The following is a 21,226-nucleotide window of genomic DNA, read 5'->3' as shown; positions in this document are numbered from 1 at the left end:
GCTGCAGCTGATAAGCAGTAATTCCATGCATGCCGAAAGTTCATTTCTGCTCAGAAATAGCAGCCATATCCATGTATTTGCAGCTGCTGCTTTTATCCGACAGCTAGATTCTCAGGTGAAATTATTTCCTCAAACACACTTTCAGGCTTTTATCACACTAAAGAAGCTAAATATGAGCTGAACTTTTCCCTCAGTCATCATATCATATTTTGGCTACAGTTGACTGGGTCAGCCTGATGAACTAAAGTGCTAGCTGAGGGCTAATTCTTTGATTGAAGTTGATCAGGTTTATCACTTTCACAAAAATGAGTTCCTTAACATCAGTGTTAGAGGTCTTGGTGTTTGACTAGTCTACAAATGTAGTATTTGCAATGTTCTGTTGACAAATTTGTTCATAATCCTTACAACCCACAAACACATAAATGATAATTTAGGTCTTTACAAAAAGAATACTCATTTTACTCTGAACACATTCCCATTCAGTGTGGTCCTTCAGGAGTGAAATGGAGGTTGGGAATCAGCTAAACATTAAAAAAGACCCTAACTGGTTTGTAGCTGGTTACTGCTGGTAATAGCTGGTTACAGCTGGTTACAGCTGGTTACAGCTGGTTACAGCTGGTTACAGCTGGTTACAGCTGGTTACAGCGGGTTACAGCGGGTTACAGCGGGTTATAGCTGGTTACAGCTGGTTATAGCTGGTTATAGCTGTACTGTGAGCCCTCCGCCTAGGCCTGGGATTGGTCTACACGTAGCAGCGCTGGGGTGATGCAATCATGCCATCTGCTCTGAACCCGCACCGCTAGTGCCGGGAGACCAGAGGAGCTCCACAGCTCCCAATGAAGCGCCACAATCAGAGGCTCGGGTTCGAGGGAACGAACAGGAGCTGTGGAGTGGAGTGACAGTTTGCTGATAAGACATGGCTGTCTTCCATCAGTCCCCTTTCCAAGAGCTCTGCGCCAAAGCTCTGACTCCCCTCTTCCTGCAGTAAAGCTGACTTCGTTGATAATGCTGAACAGAAATGCAGGGAGAAGCCAGTTTCAAACACGACTGAGAGACTGGCAGTAATAGCCAAAAACAGACACCAATAAATTCTTCAACGCTTCTTTCATCTAAGCGAAAATACAAGGCATTGTTCTTCATGCAGAAGACTTAGAAGACTGAAATGCGGTACCCCTGTTTTGTGGCGATTTGGAATGGAAGTGAACTCCTCTCAGTCATAAGTGGCTGGCAGCTCTTTAATCTCCTGAAGTGCCCAGAATAAGCTTATGGTGTGTAGATGTGTATATTAATGCTTCAGTATTTTTTTCCCCAGTGAAGTGAAGGTTTAAATCTTAAGAACTAAAACCTTACACTGCAGCTTTACTGCATTGGAAACTCTTTAGACGTAAAACCCCCAAAAAATGTATCACAGATGGGAAACGGGGAGTTTTGCCAGGCTGGTTTGGCCCAGTGCGCTGAGAGTACATGAGGAATGCACGCTTCTCCCTGTATGAGGTCTGCCGGCTCATAAAGCAGGAGGACTGAGAGACGGCAGAAGTCGGCTTGTTTTGGGGACGGAATGGTGAAATACACCAGGAAAACAGATGACTTCCGCAGTGTGTTTTTCTGAGGTTGGGGGTGGGGGGGGTCGAAGTGCACACCCTTGTCTTCCAGAGCGACGTTCTTTAGCGCCCCACAGCCTCGGCAGAAATGAGAGCCACATGATGGACATGGTCTGGGCATTAAAAGCAGGGACTCCGCTGAGATCCAGAGCAGCGTGTAGGCTCTTATGCAGAGTCCTGGTTTTGGGCACCTTGGCAGGCTGAGCTATGGTAGCCCCGCGGCAATCTCTGCTCCATCCTCTCGAGTCTCATTTTGTGCGGCTGGGTCAGTCCACCCCACAAGTCTCCAGTGTTATCGTACCTGCGTAACTTTCCCTCTCTTCCCCTCATCAGGAGGGCGAGGCGGGAGGGGAACCTGACGGAAACACAGAGGCTTTTTCAGGCTTTCGAAACTTGTGATGGCTGGCTACTGTCCTGCCACTGACTGGTCCTGTGCCCCGCCCCCTCTTCCCATCATGCCCCACTGATGGGTGTGGCCTTTTTGCAAAGTGGGCTTTTAACCAGGCCCCCAGCACCCTGGTTTTCTCCTCAGGCCCTGTGGAATGGGGTGGTCCTGCCTCTCTCAGAGTCCAGGTGGAGTCTGGCCAGGGGAGGTAAGGGGGCTGTCATCCGTGTCCAGGGCGATCCTGGGACTGCAGCATAGACCAGGAGGGAGAGGAGGGAGGGGGACAGAAGCGACAGAACTCAGAAATAGAGGGAAGAGAAGAGAGGGTGACTGAGAGTCGGGGAGAGAGGGACGTGCTGGCGGGAGGAGGAGAGGCCTCAGGGTGCTGAATGAGAGGGGGCCAGAGAGTGAGAGGCCTCAGGGTGCTGAATGAGAGGGGGCCAGAGAGAGAGAGGCCACAGGGTGCTGAATGAGAGGGGGCCAGAGAGAAAAATGGGTTGGAACAGAATGCTCCCAGACAGAACAATACCAGCGAAGAGTTATTTATTTACCTACCAGGCAGAGAGTCTGAATGAGAAGGATCAGGGTTCAGGAAATTGCTTTTGAGTGTTTGCAGTGCAAAAGATGTTCCTTGGATGCAGCGTTAAATGGGCATAGATGCAAATGGCTGGAAAATGGCTCCGTAAATCTCTCCCTTTGTTGATTAAGGAAGTGGCTGGATGTTCCCTCAGTGAGGGGCACAGTCCTTGCCTTTTAAAGCCCAGCTCTGGGTCACTTCCCATTTCCAACGTCATGCTGGAGTCTCAAAGCCAGCAGGCTTTCACATCAGCACCAAGCCCTGATATGAGCTACACTCCTGCTCATGGCATAGCTTTTATACCTCAAACCCTTAGGGAATCTAAGACCTCCTTTCCCTTTCCAGACCCCCCCCTCCTCTCTCTCTCCCTCTCTTTCTCTCTCTTTCTCTCTCCCTCTCTCTCCCTCTCTCTCCCTCTCTCTCCCTCTCTCTCCCTCTCTCTCTCTCTCTCTCTCTCTCTCCCCCCCTCTCTCCCCCTCTCTCTCCCTCTCTCTCCCTCTCTCCCCCTCTCTCTCCCTCTCTCTCTCTCCCCCTCTCCCTCTCTCTCCCTCTCTCTCTCATTCTTGTTGTGCATCTTTCTCTCACATGTGGATACTCAGTAATTTATTCACTTTGACATGATGGTTCTGTACATGAAGAGGTGAAGCATGTGAAACGCATCTTGTCACTGCAATGCCAATTCTATGAGGAGACCAAGAGAGAGGATTGGTGGGGGTCGGGGGGGGGGGGGCGGTCATTTTTAACCTCTTGTCCCAAATCAAAACACTTGGCTGTATTTTCCTGGACATTTATCATTTCAGCATACACATGTGTGACTTCTCCTTGCACTGAAGAGATGTATGTGCATTCTGCACGTCTTACCTGGCGGGTTGGTGGTTCATACAGTCAGGAGCCCTGTAAACTGCGCTCGTAATCACAGGATGCTGCGCAGCCAGGAAACGGTCCCCCCGCCTACTCCTGCGGGCTGTGGCGTGAGGGACAGCTGGAACACTGCAAGCCCAGAGTGTGTCATTAACCGTGATTATCGCCATCATGCTAAATAGAGGTCCGCTAACACTGTTGTTGCTGCGATAAGCTCTTTCGGTTGTGAGCCGTCAAGTGGAAAATGATATAATTGCTCCAGGTAGACAGGCATGGGCGTTTATATTCGTAATGTAACCTTGGCACGTCTCTCGGGCTGAACTGCAGTATTGCTGGTTGATTGGACCGGGGAGTCTCACACGACTGGCTTCTTGAGCTCTATAGGGTCAGGCTGCCTGGGAGTCTGTTATTCTGCAGTCAGGAAACAGCCCTTCTGCTGGGGGGGCCGCAGCGATGTGCTCGCACAGATTTCGCCCCTGGCAGCTGTCCATCTTTGCTGCAGTAAAACGCATGTGGAGGCCGTGTGCATGTCCCACGGCAGCTCCGTCATGCAGGATACGCCGTAACGGGGCTGCTTCATGTAAACGGGATTTGTGCACGGAGCATGTGTCAGTCACGTCTGTGGGTATCTGTGATTGAAAGCTGCTGTGCTCCATGTGCAGGTCTCGTGACTCCAGCTCTTTGAGTCCCGGCACACGGCAGTGTTAATGTGTTGGGTAATTCTGCACAGATAAGTCTGCTGTGTGCAGCTCAGACCTGGTCCTGGAGGGCCGCAGTGTCTGCAGGGCAACTCTAACCGGGTCCTGGAGGGCCGCAGTGCCTGCCGGGCTACTCTCCTCTGGGCCTGGAGGCTCCATCCAGATAGGTACCTGATTACACAAGTCGTATTGTCTTGGCAGGTATCCTTCCTTCCCAGTTCTGAGTGTGATAGTGATTAACAGAAGCCTGGACTGCAGCCTAGCTGAGTCAGACCGAAGCTGAGTGATCCTGTGGTTCTTCTGAGTTTGTTCTTTTAATGATAAAACACGTTTACTGACCCAGCCCCCCCCCCCCCCCCCCCCCCCCCCCCCCCCCCCCCCCCCCAGGAGGGACTGCAGCAGCAGCACAGACCAAGAGTAAGAGCAGATTAACTGTCCGTTTCTCCCTTGAGAGAGGAATAGCGCTCACACAGAACGCGTGTGACTTCATCTGTGGGCGTGTTACGGCGCAGCCTGTTTTGTGCGGTGGGTTCCTCTTGGAACGAGTGGCACTGACATTCCGATGCCTGTCAGGCGGCTCTTAAAGGAGAGAGGGTGGATTTGTGTGAAAAACACTTCTCTCGTGTGAAATCCCAGCCCGTGGGTGTGGTCAGCAGCAGCTGGGATTCATTCTGCATGCCATTAGCAGCATCTGTAAATGGGGGTGGCCTCACCTTCACAGGTCTCATTACATTACATTAAATTATATAAAATTATTGTCATTTATCAGAGGCTCTGATCCAGAGCCACTTACATAGGTTACAGTTTCATTCATCTGATCCGGTGTCAGGCCCGCCCCCAGCGGGAGGGGGCAGAGCTGGGTTCTGCAGGCTGCATCGTGCTGGAGACGCCTGGCTGCCATTTTGTGGTAACAGGGGGTGACGCAAGCTCAGCTGGGAAGGCTACATAGCGTTTCACAGAGGTGCTGACGCCCAGGACCAGGACAAATCTCCGATCACCTCCTGCAGGCGCCACGGCTGAACACGTTCTGTGTCTGTGTCCGGCCTCAAAGCCTCAGGCAGGACTCCCATAGTTTTACTCACAATGCACTGCGCAAGGTCCTAATTCTCACACACATGTGGTCTCCAGCAAGGCACTGTGGGTAATCACCTGGCACTCTGACCCCTGACCCTGTTCCCTGCGAGGATCTACACGGTGACGTTTTTATCATTGCTGGCTTGGCCTCGACGTCCAACCCACCATCCTGTGTGACAGAACTACTGCCTAAGAATTTGGCTTATTTGCACTACATAATTACTGTACATCTGATTAAAATAAACACTGTAATTCACTCTCTCTGTCTGTAATAATTCTTGTTCACGTATTTGCATGCATTTTACTGGTGTATATTTAACTGTCACTTTTGCGACAAAAAATGCTCGAACACACACCGCAGATATAGAATTAGAACTGTGAAAAACAAAAAGTCTGTTGTGGAAAGCATAGCTGTGGCTTCTGCAAATTGCATTCGTATTAAATGCGGCTGCAGAAATCGAGTTTTCTGCACAAATTTGTTCTTCTTCCTTCAAAATTAGAGGTCCCAGCGTGAGAGATGAGTGTGAGAGAGACACGTAGCCCTCCGAGTCAGAGTGCCGGAAGCACAGTGTAGTCACTGAGACGGGACCCGAGCAGGGCCAGGTCTCCAGCCCTGAGCTCAGCCGAGCAGGGCCAGTTCTCCAGCCCTGAGCTCAGATCCTGCCTGCATGCCTGTCTACACACGCAGCAGGGCCCTGACAGTGCTATCTCTGTCTGAAGCAGATATTTACACTACCTTAGTTTAGCGTCTGTGTGTCACCAGGTACAGCTGGAGTAGCAGGCTGTGTGTGTGTGCGTGCACCGTGATGTTTCCACTAGCACTGTGTTATTTCTGTTTGAACTATGGTAGCAACATCCCCATCTGAGCACTTCAGAATCGCTGTGGTTGCGCGTCTGAGTATCGGTGTGAATGCATTTTATTGCATTTCTGTGTTTGCGTGCCTCTGTATGCGAGTGAACACATATGCGTGTGAGACACACAGAATGTGACATATGTCTGGTCAGAATGACCCCGTCGGCCATGTTGCTTCTTTCTGTTCTTCCACGTTGAAGCGCCATATTCATCCGTCATGCACTCTGAGCTCATCTGCCTGCAATGCGCTGTGTTACCCTCAGAGCTGGAACACAGCGAGACAGTCAGCCTGCACCTTCAGGCTCATCACTGCCTCTTTCTGTAATCATCTTAGTCTGTCTGGATCTTGTGCGGGCTGTTCTTTTCATAAATACTATTTCAGTAATACTATCTGTATCTTTCCAATGCTTTATACTGTATTTTTTCATTAAAACACACCTATTTTCCCCTTTTATAAACTCCCAGTGCTTGAAAGTAATTTCACATCAGAACGGAGTAAAGAGAGTCAGGGTGGAAAGGGGCAGTGAGTTTGGTGCAGGCGCTGTAATCTCGTGTTTAAGCACATTATACTGCAAGTGTTATTTGGATTTGGATTCTCTGGAAAACTGAAAACATCCAGCACGTCATTCTGTATAGGCATGTCATACACACACAGCCTGTTTGTGAAGATAATTGTCCAGAGTACATCATAAAGGAAGATCACAAGCTTTTCACATTTTTCATTTATTTGGCAAAAACATGTTTCTTGGCAAAAACTGATTGTTAAAGACAGCACCTTGGTGGGTATCGGCAGCACCCATATTTTAGCCTCCATGTTGCTTTAATGATGAGTACTGTTACCATCCCTCACTCACTGCCCTGCATCTCTCTCTTTCTCTGTTTTTCCGCTTGCTCCTTCCATCACTCTCTGTCTCTCTCTCTCTCTCTCCCTCTCTCTCTGTCTCTGTCTCTCTCTCTCTCTCTTTCCCACTCTCTCTGTCTTTCCCTCTCTCTTTCTCTCTCTCTCAATTTCAATTCAAATCAAGAAAGTTTTATTGGCATGAATGTTACAACAACATTATTGCCAAAGCCATGTACATACACACACACACAAAAAAAAGAAGAAAAGAGAAAAAGGGACAATTATGTTGAACACAAAACAGGACCCTTCCAATAATAATCACAGGCAGAAATGGAGCTGGTGTTTTGTTATGGGTGGCCTCACTGGCTGTCCCTCAGGTTATGACAAGCAGCCACAAATTTTGCTGCCAGAGTGGCCAAATCCTTGTTCTCTCCCAGAGTGTGTGGTAATTTTTCTTCATTTGTGTAGTTTCGAAACTCAGGGAGGATTGAGTAGAATTTATTAAATGAAGATTCTCTAATTTCAGTGTATTTAGTGCATTCGGTTAAGAAGTGCAGCTCTGTCTCTACAGCCCCCAGACTGCAGTGCGAGCACAGCCTCTCCTCTCTGGGCAGCCAGGTCTGCCTGTGTCTGCCTTTTTCAATGGCAAGGCTGTGCTCACTGAGTCTGTACATTGTCTAGGTTTTCCTGAGTTTCACGTCTTTTACTGTACTCAGGTAAGTAGCTGTTGTATATTCATGTTTTAGGGCCGAATAGCATTGTAATTTCTGTTGTGTTTTAGTGACTTCTTTCCAATGGTTAATGTAATTTTCCTTTTCAGTGGCTGTAATTTTGTTGGGTCTAATGCTTGTGGCTATTGTGTCATTGTCCTGAGCCTCTGTGATGTGCGCTGGTGTTAAATCACTGAGTCTCAGGAAAAATTGGCTCAGTGGGCTCATAGACTTACATACGTAGATTTAATCTCTCTCTTGCTCTCTCTCTCTCTCTCTCTCTCTCTCTCTCTCTCTCTCTCTCTCTCTCTCTGTCTCTTTCCCTCTCTCTCTGCAGCTCCATCAGCTGTGTCCATCATGCATCAGGTCAGTCGTACTGTGGACAGCATCACGCTCTCCTGGTCCCAGCCCGACCAGCCCAATGGGGTCATCCTGGACTATGAGCTGCAGTACTACGAGAAGGTATGTGTTCCGCCCCCCGCTGCTGGGTGTAGCAAAACTTAAACTATGAGAGGGGATGTGTCCTGTTCCAGCTACTGGGTGTAGAGCATGTGTAGTTGCCCTCAGACTCAGGGCAAGAATAGGATTTATTCCCTTATATTAAGGCCATCAGTAGCTGCGTAGGCCTCACCCAAATCAGGTCCTGCCTCCTCAGCCTAGTTCTGACTCTCCCCAAATATGTGGTTTGAAGGCAGAAAGTTTCTCTGTAAAAATCAAGCTGACAGCTGTAGACAAAACAAAGCACATCTCTCGTCTTGTTTTGTGTTGAAGGATAAAATCTGTGCTGTTGTGAGTCTGTGTACAAAGACTTCCAAGCAGAGCCAGAAATGATGTTCTCTTCTCTTTTGTGGAGATCAGTGGCAGTGGATCCGTATCGCTGTGGAGGGGTGGGGAGCCTTTCATGCATAACGATGTGAGGGAGCAGCGATCAAGAGCTGACGGCTGTAAAAATAACACTGCATTTGAAAAACAGCACACGAATACACACACACACACACGCACACAGAAACACATATGCACAGACACACACACGCACATACACAGACACACACACACAGAGCAAGACAGATACGCACGCACACACGCACGCACACACACACACACACACACACACACACACACACACGTACACATGTCACATGTATACATGCCCATACACAGTAACGCACACACAGACAGACACACACACTCGCATGCACAAAGAGACAGGCACACTCATACAGAGAAAGACACACACACACACACACACACACACACACACACACATACACACCGCCTGCTGCTCCAGCTGCTCCAGCTGTACCTGCTGTAGCTCCTGTCTCAGACAGTAGAGTATAAAGCCTGTGAGAGCCGCTCTCTGCAGACGCTCACCCCCCTGCACTGAGTGCGGAGTCGGAGAGGGCGGCCGGCGCATCGGCGGTGCCGGGCTTTGTGGGAAACGGCTGCGTTGCGCTCAAATGATGCTGCTCGCCTGCCGTCTTTATACTTCTGAAACAGATTCATCTCAGCTGACCTAAAACTGCCAAGTGTTCCCTCCAGAGCCTTTTAATTCCAGCTCAACAGGACTGCCGGGGAGGCTGCAGGACTGCCGGGGAGGCTGCAGGGTCCTGTTTGGCTGATTACACAACCAGCGCTCCAGCTGCAGTGCCTATTAGTGTTTATAATTACCATCCCAACTATTAGTGTTCATAATTACCATTCTAATCAACCCATCATGTGACGCCATCGGCCCCTCAATGTGGTTATCTCCATGGTAATGATAATTACTGACAGATGTGGTTATCTCTGTGGAAATGGTAATTCCTGGCAGATGTGGTTATCTCCATGGTAATGGTCATTGCCGCCTGATTCAGTGATGCTGGTTGCAGTCATTACCGCGGGATTGGGTTATTTGCATTGCAGTGGTCATTACCTCAGGATTTGCCGATTTAGGTTGTAACAGTCATACTCGTTTTGCTCTCAGGATCAGACGGAATATAACTCGTCCATGGTGAGGAGCCAGACCAACACGGCGGTCATCCGCGGCCTCAAACCGGGGGCCATCTACGTGTTCCAGGTGCGAGCCCGGACCGTGGCAGGGTTCGGACGCTACAGCGGGAAGATGTACTTCCAGACCATGACCGAAGGTGAGGACACACACACGTGCGCACACACACACGCACACACACACACACACACTTACACACATACACCTCACTCTCTGACAGTGCAGTTAGCCTGTCTGAATCAGCTTCTCCAGCAGACCCTACCAGGCCGCCCCTGTTGGGTGAAATGGGATTTATCTCTCTGGTCACTCAGGATGACATCAGCTATGTTTAATATCAGCTTCACTGAGGAGCTAAAGAGCAGTGCTTTGCTTTCACCTCACGTAAATTGCATTGACTATTGTCTCAACATATGGCTGTTTTCAACCTTTTTTGTACTTGTATCAGTGAGGACCTTCTAAACTTTGATTTTGGATAACGGTACCTTCTGTGCAATCCAGGTGAATTTTGCAAGCCATCTGCTGTCTCCATTTTCAAATGCTGGCAAACAGCTTGGAGATGTACTGTACTGTGAGTGCTAACAGCTACTGACAGTAAAGCCATCCCCAGGAAGCTCAGCTTATGCATTTAACAGCACATGTTGGAGTTGTCTTACCTGTGCTGCAAATTTCTCTGATTTTTTTAGCCCGATTTGTCAAGTGTGTGGTTTTTGATATACTGATGTTTGGCTGTGAGTGTGAGAGAGAGGGTGTGAGAGAGAGGGTGTGTGTGAGAGGGTGTGTGTGAGCGTGTGTGTGATAGCGCGTGAGTGTGTGTGAGAGCGGGTGTGTGTGTGAGAATGTGTCAGAGTCCTGTGAGCGCAGGGATGCACTCTCCCGTCTGTGCTGCAGCACGGTGTGTCTGTGAGCAGTGTGCAGGCCTGTGAGGACAGCAGTGGTGGCCCAGCGGAGCGGCTCTCCCCTGTGAGTCAGGGATCAGAGTAAAGTGCGCTAATCGCTGCTGAAAGGCACCTGTGGGTGACTCCCCCTGACATCGGCTAAAGCTGGCATTCTCTAAACATCTCATTACCTGCATCGCCCAGGGACGCAATTAGCCTGATCCTGCTTCAAAAGCACTGCGCTTGGAGCTCCGCCAGGGACAGACCTGCAATGGGAAACCCACCAAACCGGCCGTGTGTGTGTGTGTGTGCGTGAGAACGTGTGAGAGCATGTGCGTGAGTGTGTGTGTGTGTGTGTGTGTGAGAAAGAGGATGTGTCCGAGTGTGTGTGTGTGTGTGTGTGTGTGTGTGAAAGAGGATGTGTCCGAGTGTGTGTGTGTGTGTGTGTGTGTGTGAGAAAGAGGATGTGTCCGAGTGTGTGTGTGTGTGTGTGTGTGTGTGTGTGTGTGTGAAAGAGGATGTGTCCGAGTGTGTGTGTGTGTGTGTGTGTGTGTGTGTGTGTGTGAAAGAGGATGTGTCCGAGTGTGTGTGTGTGTGTGTGTGAGAAAGAGGATGTGTCCGAGTGTGTGTGTGTGTGTGTGTGTGTGTGAAAGAGGATGTGTCCGAGTGTGTGTGTGTGTGTGTGTGTGTGAGAAAGAGGATGTGTCCGAGTGTGTGTGTGTGTGTGTGTGTGTGTGTGTGTGTGTGTGTGTGTGTGTGTGTGTGTGTGAAAGAGGATGTGTCCGAGTGTGTGTGTGTGTGAGAAAGAGGATGTGTCCGAGTGTGTGTGTGTGTGTGTGTGTGTTGCGTAGAAGGAGAGTAAAGCCAGACACTGCATCAGCTCCAGACAGGAGTCAGTGTGTGAGGGTATGAGATAATGGGACTCCGCTTGTGTCCTGGCTGTAAAGCAGGGTTTTCCTTTGTGCCTCACTGATTGGCTGATAGAGGAATCGGTCTCTCGCCCATGTGATGCTGACTGTGTCAGCTGGAAAACAGCCATTCCTCCCGGCCAGAGAACTGCGTGTCCCTAATGTCCAGCCCTGGTTGCCACGGTGATGCCATCCCCGTCTCCCCGCTAGGCCTGCAAGGGCTTTAGTGATAGTCACCCTGTCCCTCTCCGCAGACTCCCGACACAGACAGCAGAGCCCCCCTCCAACATTCACTCCTGAACCCCTCCAAATGGCCCGGGATGTCCCCTCTAGATCACACCTCTGTGTTAGAAGAAAGGCTTTGATTGGTTACTGTATTAAAGGAAATTGTTTGATTGGTTGCTGTGTTAGAGGATCGGTTTTGATTCTGTGCTGTTACAGGTGAATTTTAACTGTGTTATGTTAAAGGAACAGTTTTGATGTGCAGTGTTAGTGATGTGGTTTTGACAGTGAACTGTGACCGAGTTTTGTCTGTGCTGTGCTGTGTTAGAGAGGCACACCTTTGCTTGCGTGTGTTGACGCTCTGGGGTGTGTCTGTTCACAGAGGAGTACAACACCAGCGTGCAGGAGAAGCTTCCCCTCATCATCGGCTCCGCGGCCGCAGGCCTGGTCTTCCTCATCGCCGTCGTCGTCATCATCATCGTCTGCAACCGGTGAGTCAGTCCTGTTCCCATCACCTCCACCTGGGCCGGCTCTGCCTGCCATTTCAGCAGCGCTGTTTCTTTTACCTGCCATTTCAGCAGGGCTGTGGCCATTCTGCCTGCCATTTCAGCAGGGCTGTTTCTTTTACCTGCCATTTCAGCAGGGCTGTGGCCATTCTGCCTGCCATTTCAGCAGGGCTGTTTCTTTTACCTGCCATTTCAGCAGGGCTGTCCCCATTGTGCCTGCCATTTCAGTGTTACCTGCTACTGCAGACAAACAGGGCTGGACACACATAGGCAGGTTGCTGTTCTGTCTTCATCAGGGTGTTTTTACAGGACTCTGCAGCTTGTAAGATGGGTTTATGGCTATAGCTGGCAGGCAGTGCCAGCTCGGGGCGGTGCCAGCCCGCCCCACGGCATCACGTCCGTCCCAGACCACCGCTATAGCTGTTTGTGTTTCTCCCAGGAGGAGGGGCTTCGAGAGGGCAGACTCCGAGTACACCGACAAACTGCAGCACTACACCAGCGGCCACAGTGAGTAACCCGCGCTCTCTCCCTCTCTCTCTCTCCTTCATTCACCCCTCTCCCTCTCTCCCTCCTGTCTCTCTCACTAACCCCTCTCTCTCTCTCCCTCCTGTCTCTCTCACTAACCCCTCTCTCTTTTTCTCTCTCTTTCTCTTTTTCACAAATTCAAATTCAAATGTTTTATTGACATGACTGGTTCAGTGGTGATAACAGTATTGCCAAAGCAGTTATTAAGTGTAAACAGATCAATAATGTCAAACAAGCAAATACACTAGTGAAAAAAACATTAAAAATACAACCATAATGCTGTTAACAGTGACCTTGAGAATGTTAAGATTGGTCAGCCACCCCCCCCCCCCCCCCTCTGTTTATGGGATACTCTCAGAAACCATGCAGCAAGTGTTGCTGTCTGCTCCTCTGACAGGATAGCCTGCTTATCTATACCACCCCTTTCTTTAAAATTTGGAATGACTTTAGTAAATCTTTTGAAGCACTGTGTTCCCGTGTCTTTGAATCTTTCACGTTTGAGGAGAAAATGCTTCTTTGGCTCAACCTCAGCTGCCATAGTGGCCACACAGTCTTTCTCACTCTGACTCCTCTCGCTCTCACTCTCACTCTCACTGTCTCTCCTCTCTCTCTCATTCCCTCTCACACGCCCCTGTTTCTCTCATTCACCGTTTTATGAACCCCTCCCTCATCCACTGGAAAAATAATTATGAGTCAAATTTAGCTTATACATATTAGCACTTATTTTTCACGTTGGTTCAAATATGGTTTCCTGTCCTAAGGGCACAGGATTCATACGCCTTTGTAAAAGGCAAGAAATATTGAAACCATGAAATTTATGAATGATTGTATTTCCTCATACTGTTCAGCACATTAGCGTGGGATTCTATTTATGGAAAGTAAATCTTTGGGAACAGACTTGGAGATGGTGGTGTCCCCGCAGAGGCAGTGATTTTAAGAGCAGGCTTACAGCTCATCTCTCTCTCACTCAGCCAAATGGAAATGCAGAGCTGCTTTTTCTCCCAGGTCTTACTTTGCTCTTGCCTCCCTTATCAATTGCGGCAGCTTTTCTGTGGGATAATCAATGGTATCAGATTGTGCTAAAGGCGGTATTTATACAGCTCATTTCTGCCTGAAAGCACTAGGCTAGGTGCACCTTACCAGAAAGAGATGCCATTAACGTCTTCTCTGCCCCACTCTCACTTTACCCTTACTCTCACTGTTCTCATACTCACACTTTACCCTTACTCTCACTATTCTCATACTCACACTTTACCCTTACTCTCACTGTTCTCACACTCACACTTTACCCTTACTCTCACTGTTCTCATACTCACACTTTACCCTTACTTTCACTGTTCTCACACTCACACTTTACCCTTACTCTCACTGTTCTCATACTCACACTTTACCCTTACTCTCACTGTTCTCACACTCACACTTTACCCTTACTCTCACTGTTCTCATACTCACACTTTACCCTTACTCTCACTGTTCTCACACTCACACTTTACCCTTACTCTCACTGTTCTCACACTCACACTTTACCCTTACTCTCACTGTTCTCATACTCACACTTTACCCTTACTCTCACTGTTCTCATACTCACACTTTACCCTTACTCTCACTGTTCTCACACTCACACTTTACCCTTACTCTCACTGTTCTCATACTCACACTTTACCCTCACTCTCACCTCAGAGAGGGAAAGAGGGAGAAAGAGGGAGAGAAAGAGAGAGAGGGTGTCTGGGAAATAAAGATGGAGTGGAAATGCGTTGAGTTTACATATAAAGCACAGTCCACATGTCTTGCATTGCTGTGCCATGTACTCACTTTGTTTTCCTCAGCACAATACTTTCACATGCTCTACTACTCCATTGCTTTTGGGATAATCTTCAACAAAGTGCTCTGCTTTGATGAAACGTACATGATAAATATTTTAGATTCTCTCTCTATGCTGAGGCCCGTTTACCTGCTGTGTTGTGGGCCTCACCGTGTTGCCGTGCGTCCTGGCTGCTGCAGCCTCTCGGGTTTCCTGGGCCTCCAGCCATGAATAAATCAGTCATCAGAAATGGTCCGGAGCCAGATACAGACTTTAGAACCCGCATAATCGGATTAGGCGCCTGGGATTTTTAAAGCCCTGAACACTTCCAAAGGCCATCTTAAGCCTATTTACCTGGCATCTGGACTTAAGAGAGCCAATTTATTTCTTGGAGCAGAACCCAGAGATAAGCGTCTCACTCCATGGTGTTAAAGGCTCTGCTGAGGCACCCTGGGCTTCGGCCGTATTTATATGCACATAGCACTGTCTCACCTGAGCACGTCCATCTTAATGCAGCCGTTTCTCACCTCCCTGACCTTTCAGCACTGATATGCAGCCTCATTGTCATAATGCCCCTGCAGTAACCTCTCTTTAACTCAGTTTCCCATAATCCACTAGCAGTAACTCCTTACTCCTCCAGACTCCCATAATCTACCTGCATCAAACTCCCCCAGTTTCCCATAATCCAGTTGAAGTAATCCCTCTTTTACTCAGTTTCCCATAATCCACCTGTTGTGGCCCTCGGTCTCCCGTAATCCGCTTGCAGTAACCCTTCCCCATATTTACCTATTACCCTGTATATGCATATATATGTGTGCTCAGATGTGTATTTATGTGAGTGCGTGCCATCATGTGTGCAGGTGTTTTCAGAGCTGCAGGTATTATAGCTCCTTCTTATTTTTCCAAGTGACTCCAGGAATGAAGATCTACATTGATCCGTTTACATATGAGGATCCTAACGAGGCTGTGCGGGAGTTTGCCAAGGAGATCGACATCTCCTGTGTGAAGATTGAGCAGGTCATCGGCGCAGGTAAAGCAGGGCTCCGCCCCTCAGGTACCGCCCAGACAGCTGCCTGGACCGACAGCAGGGTCCAGAGCTTCCAGTATGCAGAGCTTACACATGCAGTATTTACTTTTTCTCTACGGAGGCCACTGTTTTGTGTGATGCAGTCATTTCCTGAAGCACCAGCCCTTGGTGTTGGGAAGCTGTTTCTGGATGTTTTCCACAGTGTCTTTGTGTCTTGCTGTCTCTCAGGGGAGTTCGGGGAGGTGTGCAGCGGCAACCTGAAGCTGCCGGGAAAGAGGGAGATGTTTGTGGCCATCAAGACGCTAAAGTCGGGCTACACCGAGAAGCAGAGACGGGACTTTCTGAGCGAGGCCAGCATCATGGGCCAGTTCGACCACCCAAACGTCATCCACCTGGAGGGCGTGGTCACCAAGAGCAGCCCCGTCATGATTGTCACTGAGTTCATGGAGAATGGCTCCCTGGACTCCTTCCTCCGGGTCAGTGTGATCTCTCTGTTTCCCTCTCTCTCTGTCTCTCTCCCTGTTTCTCTCGATCTCTCCTTCCTCCGATTGAGATGCTCTCTCTGTCTTTCTGTCTGTCATCTCTCTCTTTCTCATGTCTTCTCATTCTCATGCTGTTTCTCAGGCTTAAATCAACTTTGCTGGCAGGAAAAACAAAGAGTGTTATATCACCAAGGCACATAAATAATGAAAAAACACAACGTTTACGATCAGCACTAACGATGATGGACATAATTATCTATATATAATACAGATGCCAGAAATTGTACATTGTTACATTGGAGTTACATGTGGACAAGTTACATGTGTCACTCCTTCAGTATACGACAGATATGCTTGGTTTTTTCCCAGCACTCATTTCCTTAAATCGGGCGAGGGGTAATTGACATTTAGCCCCTTATATCTGGGTATTTTTGGCGTCTCCAGTGCACCTGTCCCGCACAGCGCACCTGTCCCGCACAGCGCACCTGTCCCGCACAGCGCACCTGTCCCGCACAGCGTTTGGCCCCCTCTCCGCCGCAGCATGCCTCAGCGGGCGGGGTGCGGTGGCCCGGCCTGCTCTTGCTCAGGATCTGTGTCTGCTTTTACTGCTGTTTGCTTTTATGGTCCCAGTGTCCCACGCAGGAATTTTTGGTTTGCCTCATAATTTGGTTTATTCTGATTTGTGTTTTGACTGCAGAGTTGTTTTGGAGACTGACGCATGTTAGTATAGGTTATTTACTTAGATGATTCAAAAGGCCTATTTTTAGAATTTAGCTCTTGGTTTTTCAATGCTTTAAGTGTTAGCGTGTATTCAGGAATAGATGCTTGGTGCTTCCAGAAGTTTTAGCTCTTTTTAGCTCTATTTATTGTCAATAGGAACTGACCTAGTTCTCTGCTACACGCATTAAGTGCATATTGTCTCTGTTGAATTATCTATTGAATCTATTGAGTTTAGTAGACCTTAAGTCTCACATCTAAAAGCACAATAAACTAGATTACACGGCTGAGGAGTTTGAACCAAATTATTGTTGGTTGTATCTCTTCTGTAGAGAGCTGTTTATGTGGCAGTCTGGCCGCTGTGAGACATTCACTTTGCTGAAGCTCTGTGACTGTAGGGATAATTTAAGGTGTGTTTGCGGCACTTGCTGTACTCTTGTGTTGGTGTTACCTGCAAGTGGTACCTGTTTTCTGGCCTTTTATGGGAGGTTGTTAGTTTTGTCTTTGTTAAATTTACTTTTGAGGCTCAAGGGTGGGAATTCTCCCTCATCAGATCCAGATTCTGGGTCAGCCCTTTTTCTGTGAGGGACAGTAAAACCAGGTCATTAGTATCAGCGGTCTGAGGCCACAGGATGTACGCTGGTCCAGCTGTTTCTCTCACTCTCTGTCTCTCTATCTCACACATTCTCTGTCTGTCTCTCTCTATCACACACATTCTCTGTCTGTCTCTCTCTATCTCACACATTCTCTGTCTGTCTCTCTATCTCACACATTCTCTATCTCACACATTCTCTGTCTGTCTCTCTATCACACACATTCTCTGTCTGTCTCTCTCTATCACACACATTCTCTGTCTGTCTCTCTCTATCTCACACATTCTCTGTCTGTCTCTCTATCTCACACATTCTCTGTCTGTCTCTCTCTATCTCACACATTCTCTGTCTGTCTCTCTATCTCACACATTCTCTGTCTGTCTCTCTCTATCTCACACATTCCCTGTCTCTCTGCCTCTGTCTCCTTATCTGCTAGCTCAGTGTAATTCTTGGTCTCTTTTTCTCACCATTTCAGCCTAACCTGCGCTCCCTCTCTCCCTCTGTCAGTCTGTCTCTCTGCCCTCCTTTTCCTTCTCACTCTGTCTCACTCTTTCTTCCTTCCGCACTTCCACTCTCTCCAGGTTGCCTTCCATTTCATATCCGAATCATAGGTGACAGGAAGCAGCAGATGCTTAAACAGCGCTGAAAGACAAAACTTTAAAAAGTTTAGTTTCTCACTCCCTCCTTCAGATGCTGCTTAGCAACAGGGTGTGTTTACCAACTGCCTCTTTCCTCTCCACCTTCTGTCTGAAAAACAGCAGTACTGTTCCTCCAAAGGACTCTGTTGTACTGCACCTGTGGGCCTCAGGTGTACTGTACCTGTGGGCTTCACCCTGTCGTGCTGTACCTGTACATTGTACCCATCTCAGTATCTCATTCTGCAAAATCAGAGAAACAACAGCAGGGTGATGTGCAGAGGGGCAGTATGTGCTTCTGCCTCACATTTAAAGCCAGTTCTGTCCTGTGCCAGTGTGAGGCAGTGTGAGGGCTGTGTGAGGGCTGTGTGAGGGCTGTGTGAGGGCTGTGTGAGGCAGTGTGAGGACAAAGTGAGGCAGAGTGAGGACGGAGTGTGAGGACGGAGTGTGAGGACGGAGTGTGAGGACGGAGTGTGAGGGCGGAGTGTGAGGGCGGAGTGTGAGGGCAGAGTGTGAGGGCGGAGTGTGAGGGCGGAGTGTGAGGGCGGAGTGTGAGGGCGGAGTGTGAGGGCGGAGTGTGAGGGCAGAGTGTGAGGGCAGAGTGTGGGCAGTGTGAGGGCGGAGTGAGGACAGTACACACGTGGCCGTACCGAGCCCCAGTGGAGGAGGCTGAGAGAACAATGGCGGGAGGTGTGTTTGTAACACACACTGCTTGTCTCCTCCCTCACACACTCCTGTGTCAGTTCCCATAATCACACGCAGCGCACGGCTCGGGCGCCAGACTTTAGAGACGTAAACTTTTGAAGGATGTCACAAAATTTGCACTGATCACAGTCTGCTCATTATGTAAATATTTTATAATCCCATACATTATTCATGGAATACAATATCTGCTCTGGCATTCTGGAGACTGGGACTCAAACTCCCTCCCTGCGTGGTGTCAAAAGTTTCACATCATTAGAGGAGAAATCCATCTCAGATCTCTGCAGATGAACACTCATGTCTGCTCTACTTTCAGTAAGTAACTTGTGTGTCGTATTTGTGTCAGTTGAACTTCGCCGTGTGTTTTTTGGCACCAGAGTGAGTGTCCATAAACCTTCATCAGCATTAATTGGACTGGAGTCTGTGAAGTCTGTGGGAAAGTGCAGTTGATTTATGTAAATTTTAAAGTTATAAACTTAAATGAAGGATTTTTCTGCTCATTAGTTTGGCTTTCATGTCAGTCAGTCAGTTATTGAGGGTGAAACTCCACTCACACATGACACACAACTTCAAATATGCCGAGAACCACAATTATTTCTAAGGCAGAAAAAAAAAAATTATAATTATCAAGCATCCGAAAAGCCCCATGTTCCACAAAAGGCTTGCCCTCTCTATTCCAGCTTTCACTCACCTCACTTTCTGTATTTATGTTTCTTTAGCTGAGAAGCTCTCTGTAATTTTCTATTGATGTGGATTAAACATCCTGTCCCAGCTGTAGACTATAGCTGTAATCTGTGTTCTCCTCCTAATTAACGGTACGGTGTCGTCCCCTTTCATAGCCTGTCTGCGTCAGGCAGTTTTGGCTCCGTCTGCTGTGGCGGTGTGAGGGAGATGAGAGGCATCAGGGCAGTGCGCTGTCTAAGGCACTCAGCTTGCATGCAACCTGAAGATTGTGGGTTCTATTCCCAGCTGGGCCACTGCAGTTGTACCAGTGAGTAGGATACAGTGTAGCATAGTGATAAGGAGCAGGGTTTGTAGCCGAAAGGTTGCTGGTTTGATTCCCCAGTGGGGCACCACTGCTGTACCCTTACTTAACCCAGAAGTGCCTCAGTAAATATCCAGCTGTATAAATGGGTACCATGTAAGACGTGTAACCTGTAAGTCGCTCTGAGTAAGAACGTGTACTAAATGACTGCAGTGTAATGTAATATAATACCCTATTTCAGTTAATATCCAGCCCTGCAAAGTTATATGCAAAATGTGTGGCATGTAAGTGAGTCTGGATGAGGATGTCTGCTGAGATGATTAAACAGTATCTCAGAGGGAGGACAGGGTCACAGTGGAGGAGACGAGTTCACAGAGGAAAGCTGGAAGGGGTTCATGTTCTCCTTTTGGTGTGCATACCTCTGTGACCCCACCTCCCAAGGAGAAAAATGCAAGACAAGACATCGCTCCCTCTGCAGAACACTTCATAAGTAATTATCCCTGCTTTCAGGCCATTTGGATTAGGAGTAAGTATGTGATTGCTCTGTTGTGTGGGAAGTTGAATCGGGCTGTCAGTGTGTTTGGAAGCTGGGATCATGGACAATGAGGCTTTCTGAGCAGGGAGAGTTGTGGAGGAGGGGAGGGTGCCAAGAAAGAGAACCAAGATTAAAGAATGAAATGAAAAGCAAGATGGAGGTATAAATTCTTGCCGAGGGATTAAGGTACTTAAAGAACTTGTTATAATCTTCTGACAGCTTGACATGGTTACTGCTCTAACGTGTAGACAAGTTGCATCTATTTTCATTTCATAAAAGAAAAAAAAAGCTGTTTGCATTTCTTCCTCCTCGAACCTGTGTTTGAGCTCTGTTTTGAGCGTGACGATACTTTGGTGTGATGTGAGCTCCTTTGTAGGATTGTTGGTGTGTCTGACAGCATGTTGAATCCTTCGGAGCAGCGTTTCTCTGTCGGGGGAGGACTTCAGAAGCTCATGACAGCATTTCGGTGGAAACGTCAATTCTGCCCACGTGTAGCTGTCTATTAAGAAGCTGCTTCTCACTGGAAGGGGGGGGGGGGGGGGGGGGGGGGCTGTCAAAGGGAGAGGAGAGGGAGAAATTCAGGGTCTGAGCTGGGAAAGAGAGAGAGCTAGCAGGGAGGGAAAGTGATCTATATACCATGGAGAGCAGCGAGAGAGAGAGAGAGAGAGAGACACCTACATATTGGAGAGAGCAGACATAAAGATCTATAGTTTTGGGGGAGCAGAGAGAAAGATCTACATACTGGACACAGCAGTGAGATGGATATCTACAGTCTTCTGTTTTAGTCTCCAAATTACTCTCATTGTTATCACTGTATCATGTATACACTCCTGCTTTTACAGTGCCGTGCATTGTGAAGTCGTACAGTGAAGCACAATATGAGTTTGGATTTTCGGCTTTTGGGTGCTGATAGACAGGGGGCAGAGCATTGCACAGACTGCAGCTCTGGGTGCTGATAGACAGGGGGCAGAGCCTTGCACAGACAGCAGCTATGGGTGCTGATAGACAGGGGGCAGAGCATTGCACAGACAGCAGCTATGGGTGCTGATAGACAGGGGGCAGAGCATTGCACTGCACGGATAGCAGCTCTGGGTGCTGATAGACAGGGGGCAGAGCCTTGCACAGA

At 48.5% G+C, this 21,226-nt stretch overlaps 1 protein-coding gene across 5 annotated transcripts in view; it reads left to right on the top strand.

The window, feature by feature from the left end:
- Positions 1–21,226, top strand: part of LOC118778739 (ephrin type-B receptor 2-like) — a 142,601-nt gene that overhangs the window by 113,254 nt on the left and 8,121 nt on the right. For 2 of the 5 annotated variants that reach the window (XM_036530403.1, XM_036530400.1), the window contains exons 6-11: positions 7,938–8,062; positions 9,564–9,726; positions 11,975–12,083; positions 12,541–12,605; positions 15,332–15,454; positions 15,680–15,927. In XM_036530403.1, coding sequence (XP_036386296.1) covers positions 7,938–8,062; positions 9,564–9,726; positions 11,975–12,083; positions 12,541–12,605; positions 15,332–15,454; positions 15,680–15,927 — 833 coding nt within the window. Of the gene's footprint in view, positions 1–7,937; positions 8,063–9,563; positions 9,727–11,974; positions 12,084–12,537; positions 12,606–15,331; positions 15,455–15,679; positions 15,928–21,226 lie in introns of all 5 variants that reach the window. The other 3 variants (XM_036530402.1, XM_036530397.1, XM_036530401.1) reach the window with 2 other exon arrangements.

This window comes from Megalops cyprinoides, chromosome 6 (genome assembly GCF_013368585.1).
Source record: "Megalops cyprinoides isolate fMegCyp1 chromosome 6, fMegCyp1.pri, whole genome shotgun sequence".
NCBI lineage: Eukaryota > Metazoa > Chordata > Actinopteri > Elopiformes > Megalopidae > Megalops > Megalops cyprinoides.
This window is presented reverse-complemented; position numbering and strand designations above follow the sequence as displayed.